At 40.0% G+C, this 23,727-nt stretch overlaps 1 protein-coding gene across 1 annotated transcript in view; it reads right to left on the reverse strand.

Moving 5' to 3' along the window:
* Positions 1-12,899, reverse strand: part of LOC149466487 (autoimmune regulator-like) — a 53,180-nt gene extending 40,281 nt beyond the window's left edge. Inside the window, exons 1-6 of the mRNA XM_089672381.1 lie at positions 12,728-12,899; positions 10,612-10,761; positions 10,004-10,178; positions 8,490-8,624; positions 6,618-6,698; positions 4,575-4,670 (exon numbers count right to left, since the gene is read on the reverse strand). Coding sequence (XP_089528507.1) covers positions 4,575-4,670; positions 6,618-6,698; positions 8,490-8,624; positions 10,004-10,178; positions 10,612-10,758 — 634 coding nt within the window. The 5' untranslated portion in view covers positions 10,759-10,761; positions 12,728-12,899. The remainder of the gene's footprint in view (positions 1-4,574; positions 4,671-6,617; positions 6,699-8,489; positions 8,625-10,003; positions 10,179-10,611; positions 10,762-12,727) is intronic.
* Between the last annotated feature and the right edge of the window lie 10,828 nt (positions 12,900-23,727).

Raw genomic sequence — 23,727 nt, forward strand, 5'->3', positions numbered from 1 at the left:
TAATAGGCAGCGCATTAGTCGCAGGCCAGTCCAGAGACTATTAATCAAGATGGCAGACAACAGTGTTAGTGCCTGCATGGAACAGCATGTGGTGATGAAGTTTCTTGTGAACGAAGTTGTAAAACCCGCAGATATCTACAGAACACTTCAAGCACAGTACGGTAACGAGACACTCAGCAGCAGTAAGACATTTGAATAGTGTAAACCAGTGTTTCTCAACCTTTTTCTGGTCAAGGTACCCTTTAAAATTATGCACAATTTTCAAGGCACCCCTAATAGTTTTACATATTGCAGCAGCATCCACACACGTAGAGCACCCGACATTAGAAATAATTTATTCTTTCAAAGCAAATACACTTTTGCACACTGGTACTGACTAGTATTCCTGCATTTATTCTACCTCATTTTCTCTCCACCATACAGCTATTATGACCCCAGTGCTGATAGAGGTGAGCGTGGGATCAAACAAGTATGCTGTGCAGGTGCCAGATGTCCTCCTTATAAACTGATGACATCAGCAATTGTTAGGATGCTGGTGGCCGGACCACATAGTGCCCAACGTTGTAATGTTGCACAGTGAAAAACTATGGTTTTGTGTAACAAAAAGGCAGGCTTGATCCCCTCCTCGCAATTTGGGGCAATTTGTATGCATTTTGTCAATGCACCCCTAGAGAACCCAGAAGGCATCCTGGTTGAGAAAGGCTGGTGTAAACATTTAAAAAATGGACGTACGTCTGTCAGTGACAAATCCGGTTGTGGTGGTTCCCAGCCTACAGCAGTCATTCCTGTGAACATTCAGCACGTGGAGCACCTGATCCTGGATAATGAATGCATAACCTGTCGTGAAACTGCATAAGAGAGGAATCTTTCTGTGGGAACGGTGAACACGATGACTAAGTGAAGCAGGCTGTCCTAGGATGGGTCAGGAGTACTGACAAATCTTTCTATGCCAAAGTTTTCCAGCCATTAGTTACATGCTGGGATAAGTGTATACATGTAGCAGGGGAGTATGTAGAAAAATAAATGCAGTTTCCACTCTTTGAAATGTGTTCTTTTAATATTTAAACTGAAAGGTCCCGATTTGACTTGAACACCCTTTGTATATACCATAGTTTGTTGACACTAGAACTTTCACACAAAAAACCAATTAATATACTCTTAATACATTCTGGCCTAAATGTATGAACAAATTTAATTTTTTAATACATATGTTTTATAACAGAAAGTACAGAATATCGTTTTGTTTTTTTTAAATTGTTTGTCCTTTTTTTGTTTGTCAGTTGTCAGTGCTGATCGAATACCACCAAAAGAAAGCTCTATTTGTGTGAATAAAAATATAAATATAATTTGCATATAGTGTTGCCTGACCACACAACTGACAGTTAAAGTACTGCAGTGCCAAATAGCACAAAATGGTCTGCTCATGAAGGTGGTAAAACCTTCTGCAGCTTAAGTGGTCAATTTGGAACTGAAAACACAAATTGACACATATTTAAGAAATATGAGATTTTTTTTTTTTTGTGGGAAAGCAACAATCTCTAATGCAGAGACCAGGTGTAAAGAAGTCAGCTTATCTGCATAATTGATCTGTAAGTTCCTTTGCCCACACAGGGGAGTAGGTGAGGCTCCTCTCAGCAGGTGCCACAGACTGTCATTGTATCCAGTACCTTGGAGAAAGCCAGACACCTCGGCACCGCTAATTGAGTGCAACATTCTGAATTCAAAGTACAATATAATATCCCTATGATGTCAGAAAAGTGTCAGACTTGGAGGATCATGACCCAGGCATTGTCTAAATGTTCTAGGAATGTTGTTGTTTTAGAAAATGGCTATAAGGTCCTTTATAGATGGTATTACATGCCTGCCTTCCTGTCTGGTTCGTTTTATTCCTGCATACCCCCCAACTTACTTTCGGGGCTGCCAACAAATAGGTACCATTGCCCATATTTGGTGGACTTGCCCTAAGGTTTGCAGATTATGGATTAGGGTATATGCCCTTCTCCGCAATATGTTTCACACAAACATTAAGCGCAACCCATACAAGGAGCTATTATTTAAACCATTATTGGGTCTGCTTCGTCCTGAGCGGCAGCTGGCATCACATCTATTCATGGCTACCAAATTAACGGTCGCGAAGGCTTGGAAGACCCCCCTCCTCAGCTTTGGCGCAGTAAAAAAACGGATTAATTTTATAATGGTTAGTGAGAAACTGACGGCTATGCTGTTAGACACTCACACAAAGTTTCTGCAGATCTGGCACCCCTGGCTTGATATAGCCCAACCGTCTAGATTTGACCAGTCCCTTTTGTCAATATAAGATGTTTTTTTTTCTGTCGTGACCCCCTGGAGCCCTTTCTTTGTCTTTTGTCTTTTCTTCCTTCCTTCCTCCTTTTCTCTTCTCTGTTCTATCAGTTTTCATGATATTTGTGCTGATTGTGACTTCTTTCTCTAAGAACAGTACCAGCAATATTGTATCTACCTGTCGGACTTCCTAGGGAGTCCTGGGTGGGGAATATCAATGTACACTCAGTGAGGCTTCATGTTTTTTTTTTTCTCCTGCCCGCTGTTTGAGGACTTTGTGATAATCTTGGCTCTATGTTTACTAATTCATTGGTTTCAAATTGCCTGCCATTCTTGCAAATTAACATGTTTTATTTTACCTCCTTATATACTGCGCTTGTGTACTCAGCTTGTTTTCTTGTTTATACTTCAGTGCATTCATGGTACTATTCATCAGAAAACTTGCATGTCTCATTTTTTTTGTTCAGTGATCTTGTTTATGACTGTTTCTCTGATGTTGTCTTTTCTACAATAAAATCCATTGTAAAAGAAAAGTGTCAGACTTTTCAGAGCTCTCTCGGTTATGAACTGAAGAACATATATCTGGAGGTTCCAATGGAAGCAGACTAGGTGTTTAGGACTGCTGCCCACATGGGATGTGTGCTACTTTCTGGACACTAGGACTGCTGAGACTCGTAGTTCAGTATTGTCTGTGCCTACTGCCCTGTGGACTATTTCCCCCTTGTGATTCCACATTGCTACTCCATGGACTATTTCTCCTTGCCACATCTCTACTCCCCACACAACTGCTACCTGTGTGGTCCTGAAGATGAGGCCAGGAGACTCAGCCCTTTGAGGACCCATTATGGGCCTATAAAGGACCTCTGCCCTGTCTACCCTGCTGTACCTGGATTACTGCCCTGTGTGCTGGACTGAATCCTTGCTGTGCCATGTTGTCCCTCAATAAATATGAAAAAAGGCTCTCTCTGTGTAGCTATCGGAGCTCCTTGACAGCCAGGCACTGTTCTCTGTTTACAGAGTGCGCGGCTGTCACACTGACAGCAGAAAGCCACTAGTCACAGAGAAAGCTGCTGAGATTTACAGATCAGGTCTACACAGTGCAAGCCAGGGTTGGGCAATGTAAAGGTAGCAGAGGCTTCCATCCTATCTGCGCACCCTGCAGCATGGTGCCCAAGGTGAATGCCTCTTATGCCTCTGCCTTAGCTCATCCCTGGCTCAGCTGTACTCTGAGACTGGGTAATTTTAGATGGACATGTATCGATATCTATATGAGTTTAGGATTTATAGTTTTAGATAGACCTAAAATAAGTGACAAATAACAAAAAAATCTAGCTAATACTTTTTAAGCATTTAGCTTTCGATCACACTGGTCCCTGGTCACATTGGTGCGACTTGTATGCAATATGAAACTATCAATAGCATGACAAGTCGCACCGATGTGACCGGGGACTTACAGAAACTGTTCTTTTCTTTTGGAAAAAAAAGTTTAAACCATATGAATAAAAAGTGAACTTTGTAAGCACCCCTCCAAGGTTAAAGGGTTAGTCCCAACCCTGTAACTGTCACTTTAGCTGGACAGCTTGGCCCATTACAGGGAGTGTAAAAAAACAAATCTACAGGTAGGATTATCAAGTTATAAAACTATGTTATATTAGGGAATAAACATAGCTGGGTTAATGATATTGACAGACTGCATCATAGTGCCAGAAACCAAGAGCTGTATAAAATGCCTCCTTTGCCATGGGATAATTAGGCAAGAGTTTTTTTTTACCTTTTTACGGTCCTGGAAGAAACATTTGAGCAAGCTGAACTAAACTTCACCGCTTTTTTAAACAGACTAACTCATCATCATCAGCTCCATTTAGTGGGCAAAATGCAGTATGATTTTCTGAAAAACCTCAGAAAATATGCCACATTTTGGTCACAAGATGAAGCTGATGATACAGGAGATAATTTATTCAAAACCACAAAATGATTCTGACATTCATGCAGTAAATGTTTTATACATAGACACCTACAATCACACTAAACTTACTTTTGACAATTAATTTTAAAGCTATTATATATTATTTGTATTAGTGTTACTATTATTAGTAGTAATTTATACTACAGAGGACAACATAATACTTTAATTTTGTTAAACATTCATTTATTTAGTTGTTTCTTAATTGGAATAGATCAGTTGAAAAACAACTGCTTGTTTTTCCCTCACTACTCGTTTATGTAGTTAATTCAACCAAATAAATAAATAGTCAGAATGCTGTTGAAGTTACCTGTGTTAGCCTTCTTGTCCATTGCTGGTTTGCTGATAGTGAGAACAACTGGCTTCCCTTCACCTCCATTCAATGAAGTTGGGATTTTTGAAGGATCTATGGATATCATGACCCAAAAGTCAAATTTACAGGAATGAAAATGAGAGATTAAAAAATGAATGTATGAAAAAATAAAAAATACTAAAAACAAACCATATCTATTCCTGATTATCCCCCCCCCCCCCCCAATTACATGAAAAAATTATGCTGGCAGTCACATGACTTCTAAACCACATCATGTCATATGACTTTATATGGTGCTCTACAAAATAAAATGGCACTAGTGGTAATATGACTTTAACCAGTTAGTGCCCACACTACCAATATCTGACTTGGTGAAGAGAAGTAACATTGGAATATAGATTTGAAAATCTACAGTTGGCCAGAGAGAGGGCAGAGCCATATCATCACTTTCTGCTGGCATCTGACTTAAAGAATATGTAAGACAACATTTCATATTCCTGATAAGTACCTGCTGTACCATGTACTTATGTACTTGTATAAAAAAGTATCCTGTTCTCTTTGTATTGCTACCTTTGTGAAATATCTGATGTTCCTGCCAGTCCCTATGCTTTCCTTTTAAAAACCCACCACATTTAGCAGGAGAACACAGTCGTCAGTTCTATACCTATGCTGGAAACTCTCTATCTGCTCTCCTCCAATGCTTAAATGATCAGGCTTGTCCTGACCCCCCCCCCCAAATTGCACAGTCATTCACTGGGAAGATCCTTGTGCTGCTGTTTCTCCTTCCCTAGCTCTTATGAAAATGTGTTGCCTTTAATTCTATTATAACCTGAATGGTTTTTTTTTACAAGGTGAGGGTTTACAATCGCTTTAAGGTTTGCTTAAAAGAAGTTTCTGTCCCAGTATTTATTTTAGGTCAGGCTGTGAGCATGTGACATTCAGCACTGGGACTCCCATATAATAAATAGAGGAAAAGAAACTAGAGGCATTGGGGTTGATCTACTAAAGGCAAATAGGTTGTTCACTTTGCAAGGTACTTTTCCACAGAGCTCAGTGAATATGGGGAAATTTAAATTTGTAAAGAATCACATGCATTGGAAATAAAAAAAAAGTATGTTTGCTTGAGTAGTGATCTGCTGCCCTCTACAGTTAGCTACTAAATTATTCTTTTAGTAAAATAATACTTTCTGAGATTAGTTTTGAACTTTCCTCCAGTTATTGTAAGGTCATTTTGGTAAATACTGCCCTCCTGAACCTTATTCACCCCCTTTTTTATGTAATGGTTTCGATCATGTCTCCTCTTTCCCTTCTTTTCTCCAAACTGTACATGTTAGGTTCCTAAAGTCTCTCTTGATAAATTTATCCTACAGACATTTCACCATTTTTGTTACCCTTCTCTGGATCTTATCAATATTTTTTTGTAAGTGAGGTCTCCAGAACTGGACACAGCATTGTAAATGAGGTCTAACTAAAGATTTATATAGGGGAATCAGAACCTCTTTCCTTCTGCTGGTGACCCCTATAGTGATGCATCCCAGAATTCTATTTGCTTTCCCCACTGGCTGGTCATACTGTTTGCTCATTTTGCAATTATCTGAAATAAGTACCCCCATGTCCTTTTCCTCTGAAGTGCTGGCCAACACTGTACCCCCAATGTTGTACTCTCTCAAGGGATTCTTTTTCCATAGGTGCATCATTTTACATTTAGAAACATTAAACTGCAATTTCCACTTCTTTTCCTGTAGTAAATCAACCCCATTGTCCAGTAAGGGACATGGAGGTAAAAAGTATGCGTGCAGAAAAAGGATGCCATACCTCCAGTACATTTCTACCTAATCACACCCGCTTACCAGGTATCTACTACACCCCTGAAGGAGTGTTTGGTAGGAGCACTCTATGGCAACACTGATTAGTTTATAACCAGTTTTCCTTTTATTTATTCTTTATATAGTTCAATTTTTATTCTTCATATTTTTTTTGCCTTGTGTATGACATCTGAAGTTAAGCAAAGCTGTCTACGTAGTGGTTCATGTAACTTACATTGTGCTGGGAATAGCTCTGATAACCCCATCTTGTCATTTTTTTCCAATTTACGAGGAAACTTTGATTTGGATGGTGTTCCTGGTTGACATAAAGAGTAATCAATCAGTACCATACTCCATATACTATGGACAGAAGTAGGGTTGCTTATCAGGAATTCAGAAGCAGTATTTAATTCAGGCTTTTATGTTTCTTCTTTAGATAAAACCTCCATGAGCACTCTAATGACTACACTTATCAGCATGTGTCTCTTGACTAGAACTGTACAACTAAAACTCAAACAGCGGTGTATTCCTATCTCTTTGCTGCCACACTAATAATTGTTTTCACTGAATGAGGCATATTGTATTCACAAAGAGCTTAAAGTGACACTAAACTCTGCTTTAAAAAGAAAACAAATCTATTCAAGCATGTATTCTTAACTTTAAAAAGTCCCTTCTATTGCTCTCAACCTTCTCCAGATTGCTTTGTTTTGACTTCTGTGATCTGATTTTGTGTTAAAGGGTGGCTACATTTGTTCTCCTTGGTCCCACTGAATGTAGGAATGTAGCCATCCTCTGTTGCTCAGTCCCGAGATGGACTGCGTATTATAGACTATGGGATATGTAGTGTGCATAAAGCAGTGCATATGGCCCCAACTAATGTGCACTGCTTGTTCTAAACAAACAGAAGGGAGGGGAAAAGGTTTAGGAGCTTATAGAGGACATTAAGAGGAGGCAGAAAAACACAGTAATAAAGAATTTTATGAAAAATAGATCACATGGCCATTAAGTAGTAGATGTGTAAGGAATATTTTTTTAAATATAAGAATATTCTTTAAATTCACTTAGAGTCAAAATTTAATAAATCAATAAACCAATGATAAGCCCATGCCACTCTGGAACGTGGCTGGTTTGGGCATTAGTTAATGGCATTGGAGAAGAAGCATAGGGGTTCAAATTCTGAATCCCAGCGCTTTTTCTCTAGTGCACATACAACAAGGTCAGAAAATCAAGTAAAGTTTCAAACTACTCCTGATAAAAAACAAATTCACCTTGCCTAAATTCAGGAGTATTATTTTAAAAATAATGCTGTGCTTAAAGTGATAATAAAGGTTTGATTTTTTATTTTGATTAAATAACAAACATGTCATACATACATTCTCTGTGCAGTGGTTTTGCACAGAGCAGCCCTGTTCCTCTTCTTTTCGGCTCCCCCACCAGTGCTACTGGCTCCTCCTCCTTGACCAGTGCCCCCAATAGCAAGACACTTGCTCTGGGGGCACTGATGCGTGCTTGCTCCTGAGTCCTGCTGTATGTGTCCATAAGACACATAGAGCCATGGCTTGGTCCTGCCCCTGCCCCCTCCTCATTCGCTGTGATTGCCAGCAGCTGTATCTCAGCCAATGAGGAGAGAGAGACCTGGGACAGCCTAGGCTCCAGTGCATATAGCTGGATTGAGAGGGGGCTCAGGTGAGTATTAGGGGGGGCTGGGGCAGCACACAGAAGGTTTTTTCACCTTCGTGCGTAGAATTCGTGAACATTAAAAAAACCTTCAGCCTTGACAACCACTTGAACACCACATTCTTTCAATTCTTTATTTCCGATACATCACAACACAAACCGTCCAGACTTGATGCACATTGTACTGAAGTGAGAGTAATACAGTAAAAAAAAAAGATATATCCCATACAGAAATTCATGATCACATCAATACATTTACCCATACAAGGTTGTCCTATACATTTGTGACTGTCAGACCACTAGTCGTACGTGCATGCTGTGAAAGACCCCAGACCAGAGCTGTGCTTATGAAGTGTCTACCTCATTTCACTATTGTGTTTTTACAAATAACCTAGTCTTTCTAACCTCTCCTGTGTTCAGCCAGGCTTACCTGTTGCAGAGGAATGTGCTTTGGATCCACTTTCCTCACTTCCAGCTTTCCGTTTTGCTTGAGCTTTATGATGATCTGACCGCTTGGTGGTAGAAGGATGACGACGTGCCTTGCGCCCAGACAAGGTGTCAGATGCTAATAAATGAGCATTAAAGGTGAACTCCAGGTAAATATAAAAGATGCACATAACTATTGATTTGTATTCACTGATAAATCATGAATGTAAATGCAACTTGTGCAAGTATTTGAGTTTGATGTGTGTCTAGCAACCCCCTGTAAAACAGTACTCAGGGACATGAGTGATCTGTTTAGACCAGCAGGCTGCTTTAGCACAGTCTACATGAAAACTGTTTATAAGGGATTGTTTACACTGGCCTGCATGGATAATGTCAGTTGTGTAGGGGCAGTGCAATGCATTTAAAAAAAAAAAACTTTTTTGAAAAATTGTCATAGATAGTCATTATCAAGCAAGAGGTGTCAGGGCTGTCAGCACACAAAGAAAACCAGGATACAAAGCCAGAGGTCAGGGCAGTCAGCAGACATGGATCACTAGAATACATGCCAGAGGTGTCAGGGCTGGCAGTACACAAAGAAAACCAGGATACAAAGCCAGAGGTCAGGGCAGTCAGCAGACATGGATCACTAGAATACATGCCAGAGGTCAGGACTGGCAGTAGACAAGGATAACCGGGATACAAGTCAGAGGTCTTGGCAGGGAGTGGACACGAAAAACCAGAAACTAGCCAGAAATCAGTGAAAAGATACAGGCTGGGCAGTAGGGAGGATTACCAGGGGTCAGCGGGAAGCTTGTAAAGAGTTGCTTGGGCAGCAAGTCAGAAGCTGCACCAAGTTAAAATAGGATACACACACTCAATGTTCTCCCTTCAACAACAGTCAATATTCCCTATTTGACAAGTGTGAGGTCATAAACATATTAACTGATTATTTCCCACCTCAAGTGTCTGTACTAATGGCTGATATTTATCTTGTTGTTTGAAGTATTAGACAGGCCCACTCACCTATGTCCAGGATGCCTTAATAGTTGACTAATGCAATTGTTTTGGGGAACTGCATGTCTTCTTGCATGTTTTTCATTCTGTGCAAGCCCTTCAAATATTCCTATGTGCTATAACCTTGTGATCTTATACTTTGTATTGTCAGCATCATTTTTCTGCTCTTTGATGCTTACATACTTAGTAAAATAAGATTGAACTAAAATAGGCTAGGCAAGAGGAGGAAACCACTCTAATAGGCTGCAGCCTGGCAGGAGGGAAGGGTGCCACTCTGCCTGGATTCAGCATGGTTGGGAGAGTGCTGCTTGGATTTGCAGTGGACAGCCAAGGAAAGAGCATTGTTCTGATTGGATGCGGCAGCAACACTCTAGGTAAATCCCAGAATGGTGTGCGGCCATGTGCCTTTCCACACACTGAATCACTTATTACTATGCAATATAAAAAATCATTTTCTTTAAAAAAAAACTCTTTTTAATTAACAACAATTGAATATACATTTACCGGTTTGTAGTGCTTTGTGAATTCCTGACAGACGGGGGTAGCTTTTCAGTATATATTCAGAGGACAAGAGAGACCAGAAGCTGCGAACATTGTCTTTGTCACAAGTCAGAAGCCAAGTAAGAAGAGCATGAAAGGCTTTCTGTGCACCCATTCCTTCACCTGCTTGCTGGGTCTCCTGTGAAATAAGTTGTGGTAAGCAAAGACTCTAATTGTAAAGTGATAACTTTAACTCAATTACCAAATAAAAAACTTAGATTTCAAAAACAATGCTGAAAAGATCTAAAGGCACTGAAAGCTTAAGCTAACCATACACGGAATGAATTTCGGCCAACTCCTGGTGAACTGGCCAATATTTACTCTGTGGGTGGCCTCATCACCCTCCTTCCACCCGACATCCTTCAATTAAAGAAGCCAGACAGAATATTGTTGGTTTGTACATAGCTATTCAATTCACTTGTATCTCTTTACTTTTTAAAACAATAAAAATGAAAGTTATCAAAAGAATATTGTTGGCTGAGCACATTTTTTTTTCAGGCCACAGATCTTTAATGACATGTCACATACTGTATACCTCCCTTCGATACACGCTTGCAGATGATCACATCTACCTGAAACTTGTCTTCAGAAACAAGGTCTCTGTCCATCATACCATACAGGAGGGGGAACAGGTCAGTAATCGCCACTGCTATTTCTGTGCGATGCCATTTCAGGAGTGCTTTGAGATCTCTCCCTCCAGAGGAGTCCTGGTCAGACATTTTCTATAAACAGAAATATACTTGGATAAAAGACAAACAGCTAAATACACAAATTAAACATATAAAACGTATTGGAGCTCTTTTAATTGTCAAAGGAGTTGTATTTCCTGCCCCACAGCACAGCCCTGTCTGGCAGCAAAGCAGACCTCATTTTTCTCTGCTGCAATTTAGGAGTTTTAACAGGTCTCCTCCCATAACCACGGATATAAGGCCATCATTTATAGAGAAATGGGAAAGGGATATAGGAGTAATATTGGATGTGGAAAAGCAAATGAAATATATAGTTTAATCCACGAAAATGTAAATATGAAGGAGGTAGAGATGAATTATAAATGTTTGGCAAGATGGTATATTACACCGAGTGTAGCACATAGATTGAATAGAGATAATTCACCTTTATGTTGCCGTGGATGTGGGAGTAGAGGTACAATGTATCACATTTGGTGGGAGTGTCCTAAAATTCAAGAGTATTGGGGGAAAATAGTATGCCTGATTCAGAAAATAACTAAGGTTGATATGCTAAAAGACCCAGAGACTTGTCTTTTTCATGGTACTAAGCTTTCAGTTAAGAAATATAAAAAATATGTTTTTTTGTACTATCTGAATGCAGCAAAGGGATTGATACCCAAGTTTTGGAAGGAACAGGAGGTACCAAAAATAAAGGATTGGGTAAACAGGGTGAATCAGATATGTAGATTAGAAGAACTTTACCATTTGAGCGAGGATAAGATGTAGAGTTTCCATGTATGCTGGAAAAAATGGGAGCAATTTAAAAGGTCAAAATTAATCCTGGAGTATATGGGGGATTAATATAGAAATAATGTGGATATATTCTTGAATCAGGATCCCCAGAGCAAGTAGGAAAGATGCAGAGCGGAGGTTTTGTGGGTCTGGAGGGGGGAAGGGGGGGGGTATGTGGTTTAGTGGAGGGGGGGATGGGTGGGGGGAAAATATTAAGGTTAACAATTTGATATTATGACAAGCAAATTAGAGGTTGTTATTTGTGTTTATCTTTTTAAACGGTTTGTTTGTATAAATTTGTAATTTGAAAATGTAATAATAAAATATTTAAAAAACAGGTCCCCTCCCCAACTCCTCCTGGTGACTGTGAAAAGAGAATCTAATCTCTCTGTTACCTTGCTCTCTCCTGCTATCAGCATGCTCAATGCACGACAACACAGCTGATTGCTTCCTTGTGCTGCTTCTGCCTCCCCCAGACTGAGCTCTGCTGTGCAGGGACTGAAAGAGGCTGATACCAATTCCAATTCAGGCACTTACACTCCTTGCATTTGGTAAAAAATACATTTAAGGATGTATTACTAAATACAAAGTTGTGTATTTTATATCTGGATGGATTTCAACTACCAGTGTTTTATATTATTTGCACTAAATGTTCCTTCTTCTCTCCTTTACCTTTAGGCATTGTCGACCATATACTGCTGCCGAAGACAAGCCACCACTTTGCAGCAATTATGGATCCTTCATTATATTCCTACAAAGCTTTATGGGGCACACTGAAACGTAAAGGTTTTGCCAAAGCCAGGGATACATTTTGCCATCAGGTAATCTACCGCCCATATAAATGACACTGGCAGCAATGTTTAGGATGAAAGAAATACAGTGCTTAGAAAAAGTATTAACCCCTTTGAAGTTTTAATCTTTTATTGTTATAGAACATCGAATCACATTTTTTACACTGATCAACAGAAACAGACGCTTTCATATCCAATTTAAAACAGATCCGTGCAAATTATAAAAAAAAATTCACTGTAATATGTTTTTATGACAATAAAACATGAACATTTCCAACATGTCAATATTTTTTTTACTGTATATACAGAACAAATTTGAAAACAATCCTCATTACCTAAGATTTTTTAAGAAAAAAAATGAAAAACCCTGACTGTAAAGTAAATTCCACCATATCTAGACAACCATCAGATATTAACATTTCTCATTGTATTCTTACCTGGACACTGAAGTCTTCCTCTTTGTAGACAATACTCTCTGTAATAATTTCCTTTAAATTGAAGTTGTGATAATTGCTCAGCCAATAACATTAAGAGATGATATTAGGAAAATGAGAATTCTCCTCCTATTTTTTCTAGTTAGTCACCTGTCAAGTGAAGGTTCATTGCTGATACTCTGAAACCGATACAAATGAGAAAAGAGAATTTAAAGGAGGGAAAGTACAATGCATGTCATCCATGGCTTTGTTCTCTTCTGAGTTCTGTTTCTGCTAGTGTCTGTGTGACTTTTTTAGGAAACAAAGAGACATGTTTCCATGACTTTTTCAGCAGACAGACTTATAGATGCCATTCACACCTGAGTGCTTTGTAGCTCAATGCTCCAAAACATGCCCGACATTCAAAATGTATTTATTTGAGGTACCTACATAGTGTATATAGTGCTGTCAATTTACACAGTGTTTTACATATATACAGTATATATTGTACATTCACACCAGTCCCTAACCCTCAAGGGGCATACAATCAAAGGTCCCTTACTTACATTCATATACTAGGGCCAATTTAGACAAGATCCAATTAACCTACCAGCCAGGGGCAGACTGACAACTCATAGGGCCCCCAGGCAATAAGGGATCATGAGGCCCCTGTGTCCTTGCCCAAACTCAAAAAAGCCTATGAAAACGGTACCAGGGGCATCTCATTGGGGCCCTCTACTGACCCCCGGCCCTTGGGCAGTGCCTGAGTTTCCAAATGGTCAGTCCGCCCCTGCTACCAGCATGTCTTTGGCGTGCGAGAGGAAATTGGAGTACCCAGAGGATGCCCACACAGGCAGAACATGCAATTTAGGCAGGTGGTGCCATGGTTGGGATTCAAACCAACGACCCTTGTACTGCGAAGCGGAAGTGCTAACCATTTAGCCCCATGCTTTTCAGTTGCGTCTGCTCACACTTGAATGTAATATCGCTTGCAGCTTGTAGTTTGAAAAAGTACACAAGCTTCTTTTGAACTACAGAAATGTAAGGCGGAGTTATGCGAGTGCTACTTTTAAAATTCCAGCTGCTAGAACACAAAAAGGTAACCATAAACCCCCTAAGAACAAATAATCATAGAAATATGTGCAGCGCTGTTATAACAATTGTGCAAAAGGTGCTTGTTAAATGATGATAATATATTCCACCTCATACAAATATTCTAAAATGCAAATCACGCAGACAATATCTCAAAATTACGTCATAGATACAATAAATAAAATATAAAGTGCAAACAACGTATAAGACCACATATGAGTGGTTATAGTGGTAAATATGTGAAAGTCCAAAAAATTAACTTGAGGATCATAGCATATCTCAGCAAAGGTGTTCAACTTCTCTAGATCAGGAGTGACAGATGGTGTGACTAATAATAAGTGAATAGCGCACTCACCAGATGTGCGCTATAAACACGCACTTGAGATCACTTTAGTCTCATCAGGTCAGCCAGATCATTCACTCCAAAGTATGGTCAGGTTGCTGTTCCCTTCAAGGTCCCTCCATTGGTATCACTGCATCAGGTCACCTCTTAAAAAGGCTCTGTGAGTGATGAGACTCACAGAGAGCCCAAAAAGGATGCCACATAGCGTGATACTGCTTTTTAACAAGGAATTTTATTTCCAGATTAGGTGCATTCAACAGAGGTATAAAATGACTGACCATGTATTTAGGATGGCCGCCAACAGCGGCGTGATGTCAAGATGCGGTAGCCCCTACTGACGCATTTCGTGCTTCATGACTAAGTGCACCCTATGACTAAGTGCTTCGCACAAAACGCGTCAAGGAGGGGCTACAGCGTCTTGACGTCACGCCGCCGCTGGTGGCCATCCTGAATACATAGTCAGTCGTTTTTTACCTCTGTTGTATACACCTAATCTGGAAATAAAATTCCTTGTTAAAAAGCAGTATCACGCTATGTGGCATCCTTTTTGGGCTCTCTGTGAGTCTCATCACTCACAGAGCCTTTTTAAGAGGTGACCTGATGCAGTGATACCAATCGAGGGACCTTGAAGGGAACAGGAACCTGACCATACCTTGGAGTGGATGATCTGGCTGACCTGATGAGACTAAAGTGATCTCAAGTGCGTGTTTATAGCGCACATCTGGTGAGTGCGCTTTTCGCTTATTATTAGTCACACCATCTGTCACTCCTAATCTAGAGAAGTTGAACACCTTTGCTGAGATATGCTATGATCCTCAAGTTCATTCTTTGGACTTTCACATATTTACCACTATAACCACTCATATGTGGTCCTATACGTTTTTTTGCACTTTATATTTTATTTATTGTATCTATGGCTTAATTTTGAGATATTGTCTGCGTGATTTGCATTTTAGAATATTTGTATGAGGTGGAATATATTATCATCATTTAACAAGCACCTTTTGCACACTTGTTATAACAGCGCTGCGCTGCACATATTTCTATGATCTTTTGAACTACAAGCTTTAAGCATTTTTGGTCCCAATGGACTTCAATTGGAGAGCCTGAATAAATGCATGAAAAAAATGCTTGAGCCTTTGACACCCTCAAAACCATGGAAAGATGTTGGACAAATGCTTAAAAAAAGAACGACCAAAGATGTTTATGTCAAGGTCCTACCTTTTCCCTGAGGTTATGTTACTCCATGTGCTGGCGTCCATTTTGGATTGTGCTGTGCATGATGGGAATCCTTTTATGCCTTCAGGTCTCTGTGGTCCATCCCCCAGAGGGGTGTGGCTGATGACATATAAGCCTGTGGCCCGCACATGCTCTTTGCACTTGTGTCTTGTGTCTTTGTGTTGCTATTACTCTGTTCTGACTCTCGTGACTCTCCTGGTATCTGATTCGGCTTGTGACTTGACTATTCTTTGTATTCTCCCTTGATCTGACCCTCTGTTGCTGAACCCGGCTCGTGACCTGTGATTCTCGTCTGCTGTCCTGTACTGTTTTGTCCTGTTGGTGTTGACCCGGCTTGTCTGACTACTCTTTTGTATCTTCCACCAGCTACACGCCATTGGCGGCGGCCATTACCGCAGCTGAGGTGTCTCGGGGGCCGCGACCTGGTTCCTGGCTGCGTCAAGTCCATCCCCACCATCAGACGCCCTGGTGAAGGGCAGCCTGGGACTTAGACTCCGCGCCCTGAGGGACTTCGGTCTGTGGGTAGTGGTTGTCGTCAGCCAGTGCGTTACATTGTTAGGCCTGCCTGTCTGTTCCTCGGCCCCTGCCCTGACAGTTTAGCCCAAGCATGAATACAGCTGCAAAAGTCTTTGAACAACAATGTGGTGCTATGAATGTGCTTTGAAAATGGAACAAACAAGCAAAATATATTACAAGATTTTGGCTGAGTTTGGGCTGACCATAGCCAGGACATTATGTTGTTTCTTATGCATTTAAAGTTCATAATATAACACACACCAATGGGTCAGTCAATCCAATGCTGTTATTTTTAATATAAATTAATGCTAGTGGGCTAATTCATTCATATGCTTACAGGACAAGTGATATTTCCATTCGTATTTCAATTCAGATCTTGCTTCTGCACCCCTCCTCACCACCACCAAGAATTCTCAATCATCTTCTTCTTGTTGTCCCAATCATACTGCTGCAATATCTGTAAAGTAGCATTTGTAAAAAATGCTGAACATTGACTTCTCTTTTAATGGTCACAAGTTGGTAAAACAGGGAACGTAGGTGCAATGATTTCTTTACCTCTGTCCCCAGGAGATATGCAGCTGGGTGATTCATACTGGCAATATGTATTTTCTATTGACAGGTCATATGAAGGACTTTTCCATAAGACAGAGAAAGTGATCAAATGGTTTTCAACCCCTTTGTGGTGTAGTATGTAGGCAGGGGCAGTCTACATTCTCCACTGCAGGTGGTGCTCTTCCAGAATGACAATGCAACTGGGGGAGAAAGTCAAGAGAAACTGGGTTTCTCTAATTGTTCCTCGATCCCTTGGAGCAGCGATCTGGTTAGCTATATTGGATCCAGGAGACCATCTTTGGTCACATCAGGGGCGGACTGACCATTTGGAAACCTGGGCACTGCCCGAGGGCCCGGGGTCAGTAGGGGGCCCCATGAGATGCCCCTGGTACCTTTTTCATAGGCTTTTTTGAGTTTGGGCAAGGACACAGGGGCCCCATGATCCCCTATTGCCCGGGGGCCCCATGAGTTGTCTGTAAGCCCCTGAGTCACACAGAGTCTTTTAAGTCCCTGCCCCTGGGTTTTGGAACGCATTTTGAGTGGATAGTGCAGGAATAGGATACCTATCAGTCAGGGACAGCACTAGCAGTAGGAAGAGGTTCCAGAGGAGTAGGGAAAGCATAGGAGCTATGTCTGCAGCTTCAGAAAGCTCCCCTTTGGGTTGGACTGGCCAAGTTGCATTCCGCTCTCCTTGATAGGCATTGTCTTCTACTCGGGCCTACACACTGCTGAATCTATGCTCCACCTGTTATAAGTGCCCCAGCTGGGTGAGATTCCCCACCACGGTAGTTGTACTGTCTTAGATATTTTGCAATACATCAGTTTGTGCAAACCAGACTTTCTTTTCACGCTGCACCTACCCAACAAGTAAAAGGAGATACTTTTAGCCTAGTGATGCTTTCAAGCAAGAACCACGTTTGTACAAAGGAAATAGGCAACCTGATGAGGTCCAAATCTGATAAAGTATGTAATACATTGGAAGTTTTTATTGGGAAGTGTTTTTACTGAGGCCTGTTCACACTAATCAGTTCAGGACTAGTGTGCTGTGATAATATGTATGAAACCCCACAGTTTACCACTGCAACGCATTGTCATTACTTTTATTCAATGCACAATGTAGGTTGTGTTGTACTGCAGTGAAAAAATAAATGGGCTGCAGCATTATACCACATATAAAAGCACAGTAAAATAACATGGTGTAAATGGGCCCTTAGTGTTTAAGGCTGGGGGTCACACTCTTGTAAAAGTGCATGTTATGCACCTTGGTACAGTTTGGTGCCTTTAATTATTAATGGTACTTGAATGCACCTTACCCATGCACCTGCATTGCAGGACACCACAAACACATGGTAACATGGTAAGCCATTGTAGCAAAGTGACAACAAAAAGAGCACAATTGGGACACCATTAACAGGGAGTGCTTGAACAGGGATCTCCATGGCAGGATTACCATGTATTATTTTAAAGAACAAAATATTCACAATATTTACAATATAACCCAAACTCTGTCTGCTGCTTCAGTTAGGTAAAAGTCATATTTAAAAAAAAAAAAAAAAGCTTCTTCAGCTTCATTAAGACATTGAATCTGGCAGGATCTTTATCTATGGCTTTCTAAGCTTTGTTTGTCAATCTTTGTAAATCGCAGCCTACCCAGTAAAGTGAATGTGAAGCTTTTCTGGGCACAGTACAGCCAGAATCCCTGACCCAAGATTCAGATGACTTATCAAATGTGGTTTAAATTGCCACCTGACAGCCTTAGGTAATTAGATCTCTGTAATCTGCTTCTTATCTCATAGTGGGACTTTCAGGACTTTCCGGGAGCCTCTACCCTAGCCACAATTTAAATAAACAGAAAAAATTAGTAATTATTACAACATAGGAAACATAAAGGTATGACAAAATATAATAACTTAGATAACTTTAACACCACAACATAAATTAGGTGACTTTTTGTTTGGCTCATTCTTATGGAAAGAAGGTGTTCTTATGGACAAGTACTTTACATGAAGACTATACACAAGCATTTTAATAAAGCTAAGGGGAAAGTGCAGAATTCATGATGTGCAATCATCTTCCATGGTACTGAGTGCTTTAAATTAGGTGAGAATTCCCATTTTCAACTTTAGTGATACTGATTGTTCAATTAGAGGGAGCTCTTCTAAAAGCCATTGGACCTTTTACCTTTAATAGGTCCCTGGATACTAGCAGATTATATTAAACAAAGAAGAAAATACTCAAAAAAAAGTTAACCATCCAACAATATTTTTTTAGACACAATAATGAATTTGTGAAACCTAAATCAGTTCATCTAAAACCATATGATATCGTATAAAACAGATATATAGAGAGCATGTCATTTATATGAACATCTAGCTTTACAAATAAGCAGAGGTTTAAAAAATTAATACATATCTCAAAGTATCAATGTTGTATAAAAATGGTTATGTAATATGAAATATCAACATAAAGGACAGTAATCAATATATGAAACTGTTAAATACATTGAGGTTGATTTACTAAAACTGGAAATTGCAAAATCTGGTGCATCTGTGCATGATAGCTAATCAGCTTTGAACCTCAGCTTGTACAAACAATGGAAGCTGATTGGTTTCCATGCAGAGTTGCAGCAGATTTTACACTCTCCAGCTTTAGTAAATCAGACCCATTGCCTTTAAGCAAAAAAAATCTTCCAGCAAGGAGGACATAAATCAAAACCAAATACTAAATATTTTGGAATTTGATAAAATGCAACCTTACAAATATTAACTCCTTGGCGCCGAGCATATGCAAATATGCGGCCTCTCGGCGGTTGGGCCTTGACACAAGAGGCCACATATTTGCGTAGCCAATGCCGAGAGCACACGCCCTGCACGCTCCTGGCACATTTACCGGCACCTCACGGAAAGTTCCTGATTGGTACTTGCGGTTGGGAGCTTTCTGATCATGTGACTGCTGTGACAGCCAGTCACGCGGGTACACATGACCCTAAACCCCACCCCGTCTCCTGGCATCATAAACACCTTAAAGGGCTGGGAGGTGCCGATGCCAAGCGGTTACTCGTGTTTATAAGCTTAATTTTTAGCTACACAATATTCATGCTTTGAAATTATATAATACATAAAGCTTTCCTATCTATTTGGTTGGGGCTGTCAGAATTAGTTGATCCATTAAAAACTAAAGCAGTTACCAGTGTTAGGCAGCCCACAGACAAGTTGAAATCTGAAAGTTTTGTCTAGAGAAAAGTGAAAATAGCTCATACAATTGTGCCATCAATTGATTAGTTTTTCTATTAAAAATCCATCCAATTGGATCAGGTACTTTCCATCGTGTCATGAAAATTCTGTGGTGCAACTGGCAAAATAATGATTTGAAAAACGATTCAAAATTTTAGTTCAGTTTTCACATTGTCTATGGCCTTCTTCAGTTCATATACAATAGACTTATCTATTTACAGCATCTCATCTTATAAATGGCAGTATTCACAATACAATGACAGAAAAAATGGAAGAATGCCTTAAAAATACAGACTGGACCCAAAGCAGGGTGCGGAAATAGAAATGAAAAGGGCATAGTGTTTATAGAAATAAAAATGACTGAAAAGAATGTTACATGCAGTCTGGATAGTTTATGAATTGCAAGAAAGTAGAAAGGAAAAATTCATGTACAAACAAAAGTAAAATGTATCAGTTTATGAACAGAAAGGATAGTTGTGTTTGACAGCAGATAGAATTGGATTAAACAAAAACATAGAGCAGGGCTCTCCAAACTACAGCCCGTGGGTTACATCCAGCCGGCTACAAGATTTTACCCCATATGCAGCAATTTAGGTCATACCTTTTTCATGGTACAGGTGGCCTGCCAGTCAGCACAAAAAACAATGGCACCAAGCAGCCAGGAAACATGGCGTCATTCATTGTTATAGTGCTGGCGGCCAGTCCACCTATGGCATAGAAACGCATGATGCTGATCCAGGGTGGTTATGATTGCAAGGTAGGACAGGGAGACTAAAAAAGCTGATATGAAAAGGGGGCTCTGACGTACAAGGGAAGGCTCTGATGTGAAGAGAGGGGTCTGATGTGAGGGGGGCTCTGATGTGGAGGCATAATCTTTACCCTGGCCCACTTATGTCTTAAAGCAAACCTGCTTTAAGATAACCAACATAACTATATCCTCCTTCTTCCTATAGCAATGTGGCAGGTTTCTGACCTAACAGTCTATTAATTTCATCATCACTGAATGCTAAATCTTGTTGTCTGCATTAAAAATTACAAACTTTTATTTCTGCATGTTGAGCCCCTGGACCACTGGGCAACACAAAGATACTTGGAATACTATGGCTGTTCACAAATTAAAAGATAAGTTCCCATTTCAGTACACCTGTAAATGTATCATTTCACTTAGCTCTGGATCACCTACCCACTGGTTAGACAGGGTCCCTCCATGTTGTGTTTGGGGGAGGTGGAACACTATATTGATTATAGTGGCAATGTGATAATCAATGTATTATATCTTTAACAAATTAAACATACAACTAATTCTGCTTGCTAAATCCCACTTCTTAATCAACCCAAGGGGGTCAATTTACGAAAACTGGTGCAGCTCTGCATAGAAACCAATCTGCTACCAGGTTTTGTTTTGACAAAGCTTAATTGAACAAGCTGAAGTTAGAAGTTGATTGGCTACGATGCACAGTTGCTCCAAAATTTGCACTCTCCAGTTTTAGTAAATCAACCCCAAGGTGTCTGCAATATAGAGGTAATCCTAGGGTCAAATGACGCTTTGCTAAATTGTTGTATAGGTCAGAAACCAGGTTTCACAACTCAAAAAAAGCATACATTTCCTCATTCCTTTTTACTAGCAATTTAAATTATTACAATTACCTTTTCAAGAAATGAAGTAACCTATTCTGGAACACTTGTGTAACCGAATTTATATTTTGTAACTATTTTAAGACAAATGTCTTAAATATTTAATTAAGTGTCTATTTTTGTGCTACTCCTTCATTTCTTTCTCAAAATCTTTGCCAGGATGGTACAACTTTGCCTTTCTGTATCTGTCAGAGAACTGATTTATCTTAGAAACTGGCTTCTGCCGCTTGGACCTTCTGTCTGCAGGATAAACCCTGACCAACCCCTGGACAACTTGCTGCATCAAGCTTGCTTCCAAAAGGATTCTTCCTATTAAAAGGAATCTTGCACCAATTGGATATTAAGGGTTTTTTAGTTGATCCTAGTCTTAATGATGAAGATAGAAAAAATAATGGCATTGGCAGGTAGTGGACCAAAAGTTATAGGGTTGTGGTAGAGGAGCCACTATTCATCATGAATGGCATGAAGATGCATCAGAAAGTTACATTTTTGTTCTTGGGTTAGACTAATTTTAAAGTAAAGTTGAAAACAATTAAATTTCTTAAGTAATGTATGTGTGTTTCCTACCAATAAAGTATAACTGCTTTATGTACAAATCAATTGATACAGGCAACACCAACAGCACTCACAGCACTTACCAGAACTGCCTGCATAGAAGCTTTAAATCAATACCTCCAACTCAGTCATTTAGTGGGGTGGGGTAAAGAGAATATTTACTATGTAGTCCAGTCATAATAATCTGTTATCTCCTGGAGAAAATAAAGTTAACATATTTTAAAGCGAATATATGCCTTTTCCAACTTAATGTTATTCAATAAATAATCTATGACAAATGAAGAGTACTTTAACTGGAAATCACATATTGAATCAGAGCACAAGTAGTATACAGTAAATGTTAAACATTTCTGATGGGCTGTGCAGTTATTGCCACAGTACAGCTAAAAGGTAAAAATAGCCTGGTGGTTCCCCATTTACTTCTACAAGTTTCTCAGTTCAACTCACTTTTTGGTAATCCCCAATTCAGATTTCAGTGTAGCATAACAGGGACATTTTAATTTCAGTCTTTGAGCTCATTTATGTCAATCATGTAATGTTCATACGTTTCTATAGCTTTTCAAATGAACAAAATACTGAAATACATATTTAGGTATTGTAACTGTGATCAGTCTTATTTTGTAATCTGGCACTACATATTTTAATGCTTAAAGTGTTAAGAAACCCTTACATATACCCACTGAAGTGACTAGCCTCAGGTGATACATACTGATGAAGCAAATCCTCCTATATAAGTTATACTCATTTATCTGCAGCCATCTCTCCTCTACAGCCTTCCATAGTACACAGATTAAGGAGTTTTATGGCGGCAGGGGGTGGGGATCTGATGTCACACACCGCACAGCACAGAGCATAGAGCTGAGTGTAATCTGAGACCTAAGTGGAAGGAATGGACACCCCCTCTCTACACAGTCTCATAGGGAAACATGTACATCTGAGGCTGTCAATCACCTAATGTGTGCTACGGAGGAAGGGGAGCAGATAGGAAACACACTAAGTGCTATAGACTGAGGCAAGTATACACTATATGAAGCTATGCCTTTTTTCATTTCAGAGTTTTAAACCACTTTAAAGCAATCCTATCAGATTAAAAAATATTTTGGATAAAGTTTCCTGCAGGAGAAAAGGTAGAATACTCACTTCTCTGGTGGCCTGTGTCTCCAAACTTCCCTCCGTTCTAGCACTTCAAGCTTCATTAGAGCTGAAATTTACATAGTTACATTGACCCAGCTTCGGTCAAGGTAAGTATATATGTGCCATACCTGTGGGATCCCTCTAGAACACGGGTGTCAAACTGGTTGCCCTCCAGCTGTTGCCACACTACAAGTCCCAACAGGCATTGCAAGACTGACAGTTACAAGCATGACTACCAAAGGCAGAGACATGATGGGACACGTAGTTTCACAACAGATGGAGGGCTACCAGTTTGATGCCCCTGCTCTAGAAGTTGGAAATCACTGCAGTAGACACCGCTACCACAGTAACCTCCACTAGCTTTCGGGTCCGATGCCAAGCGGCTGCCCTGCTACATTGTGAACACAGGAGGTCACTTGCTTGGTCCCATCCAATCAGAGAACACTTTGTATTCATTAAGAAAATGCAAAGTGTTTTCTGAATTGAGCCCATGCCAGGCAAGCAACCTTCTGTGTTCACAATGTAGCAGGGCCACCACTCAGCACAGGACCTGGATATCAGTGGTGCCTACTACAGTGATTTCCAGCTTCCACACGGATCAGTCATCTATAGCACATGCATACTTACAGTACATTGGTCCAAGCTAGACCAATGTATCTAAATAAAAATGACCATAAGTAAACTTCAGCATTAATGTCTTCAGAATTGATCATGCACTGTGGTTC

The sequence above is a fragment of the Staurois parvus genome, unplaced genomic scaffold, assembly GCF_062004578.1.
Source record: "Staurois parvus isolate SC_StPar_1 unplaced genomic scaffold, SC_StPar_1.0 ptg000126l, whole genome shotgun sequence".
Lineage (NCBI taxonomy): Eukaryota > Metazoa > Chordata > Amphibia > Anura > Ranidae > Staurois > Staurois parvus.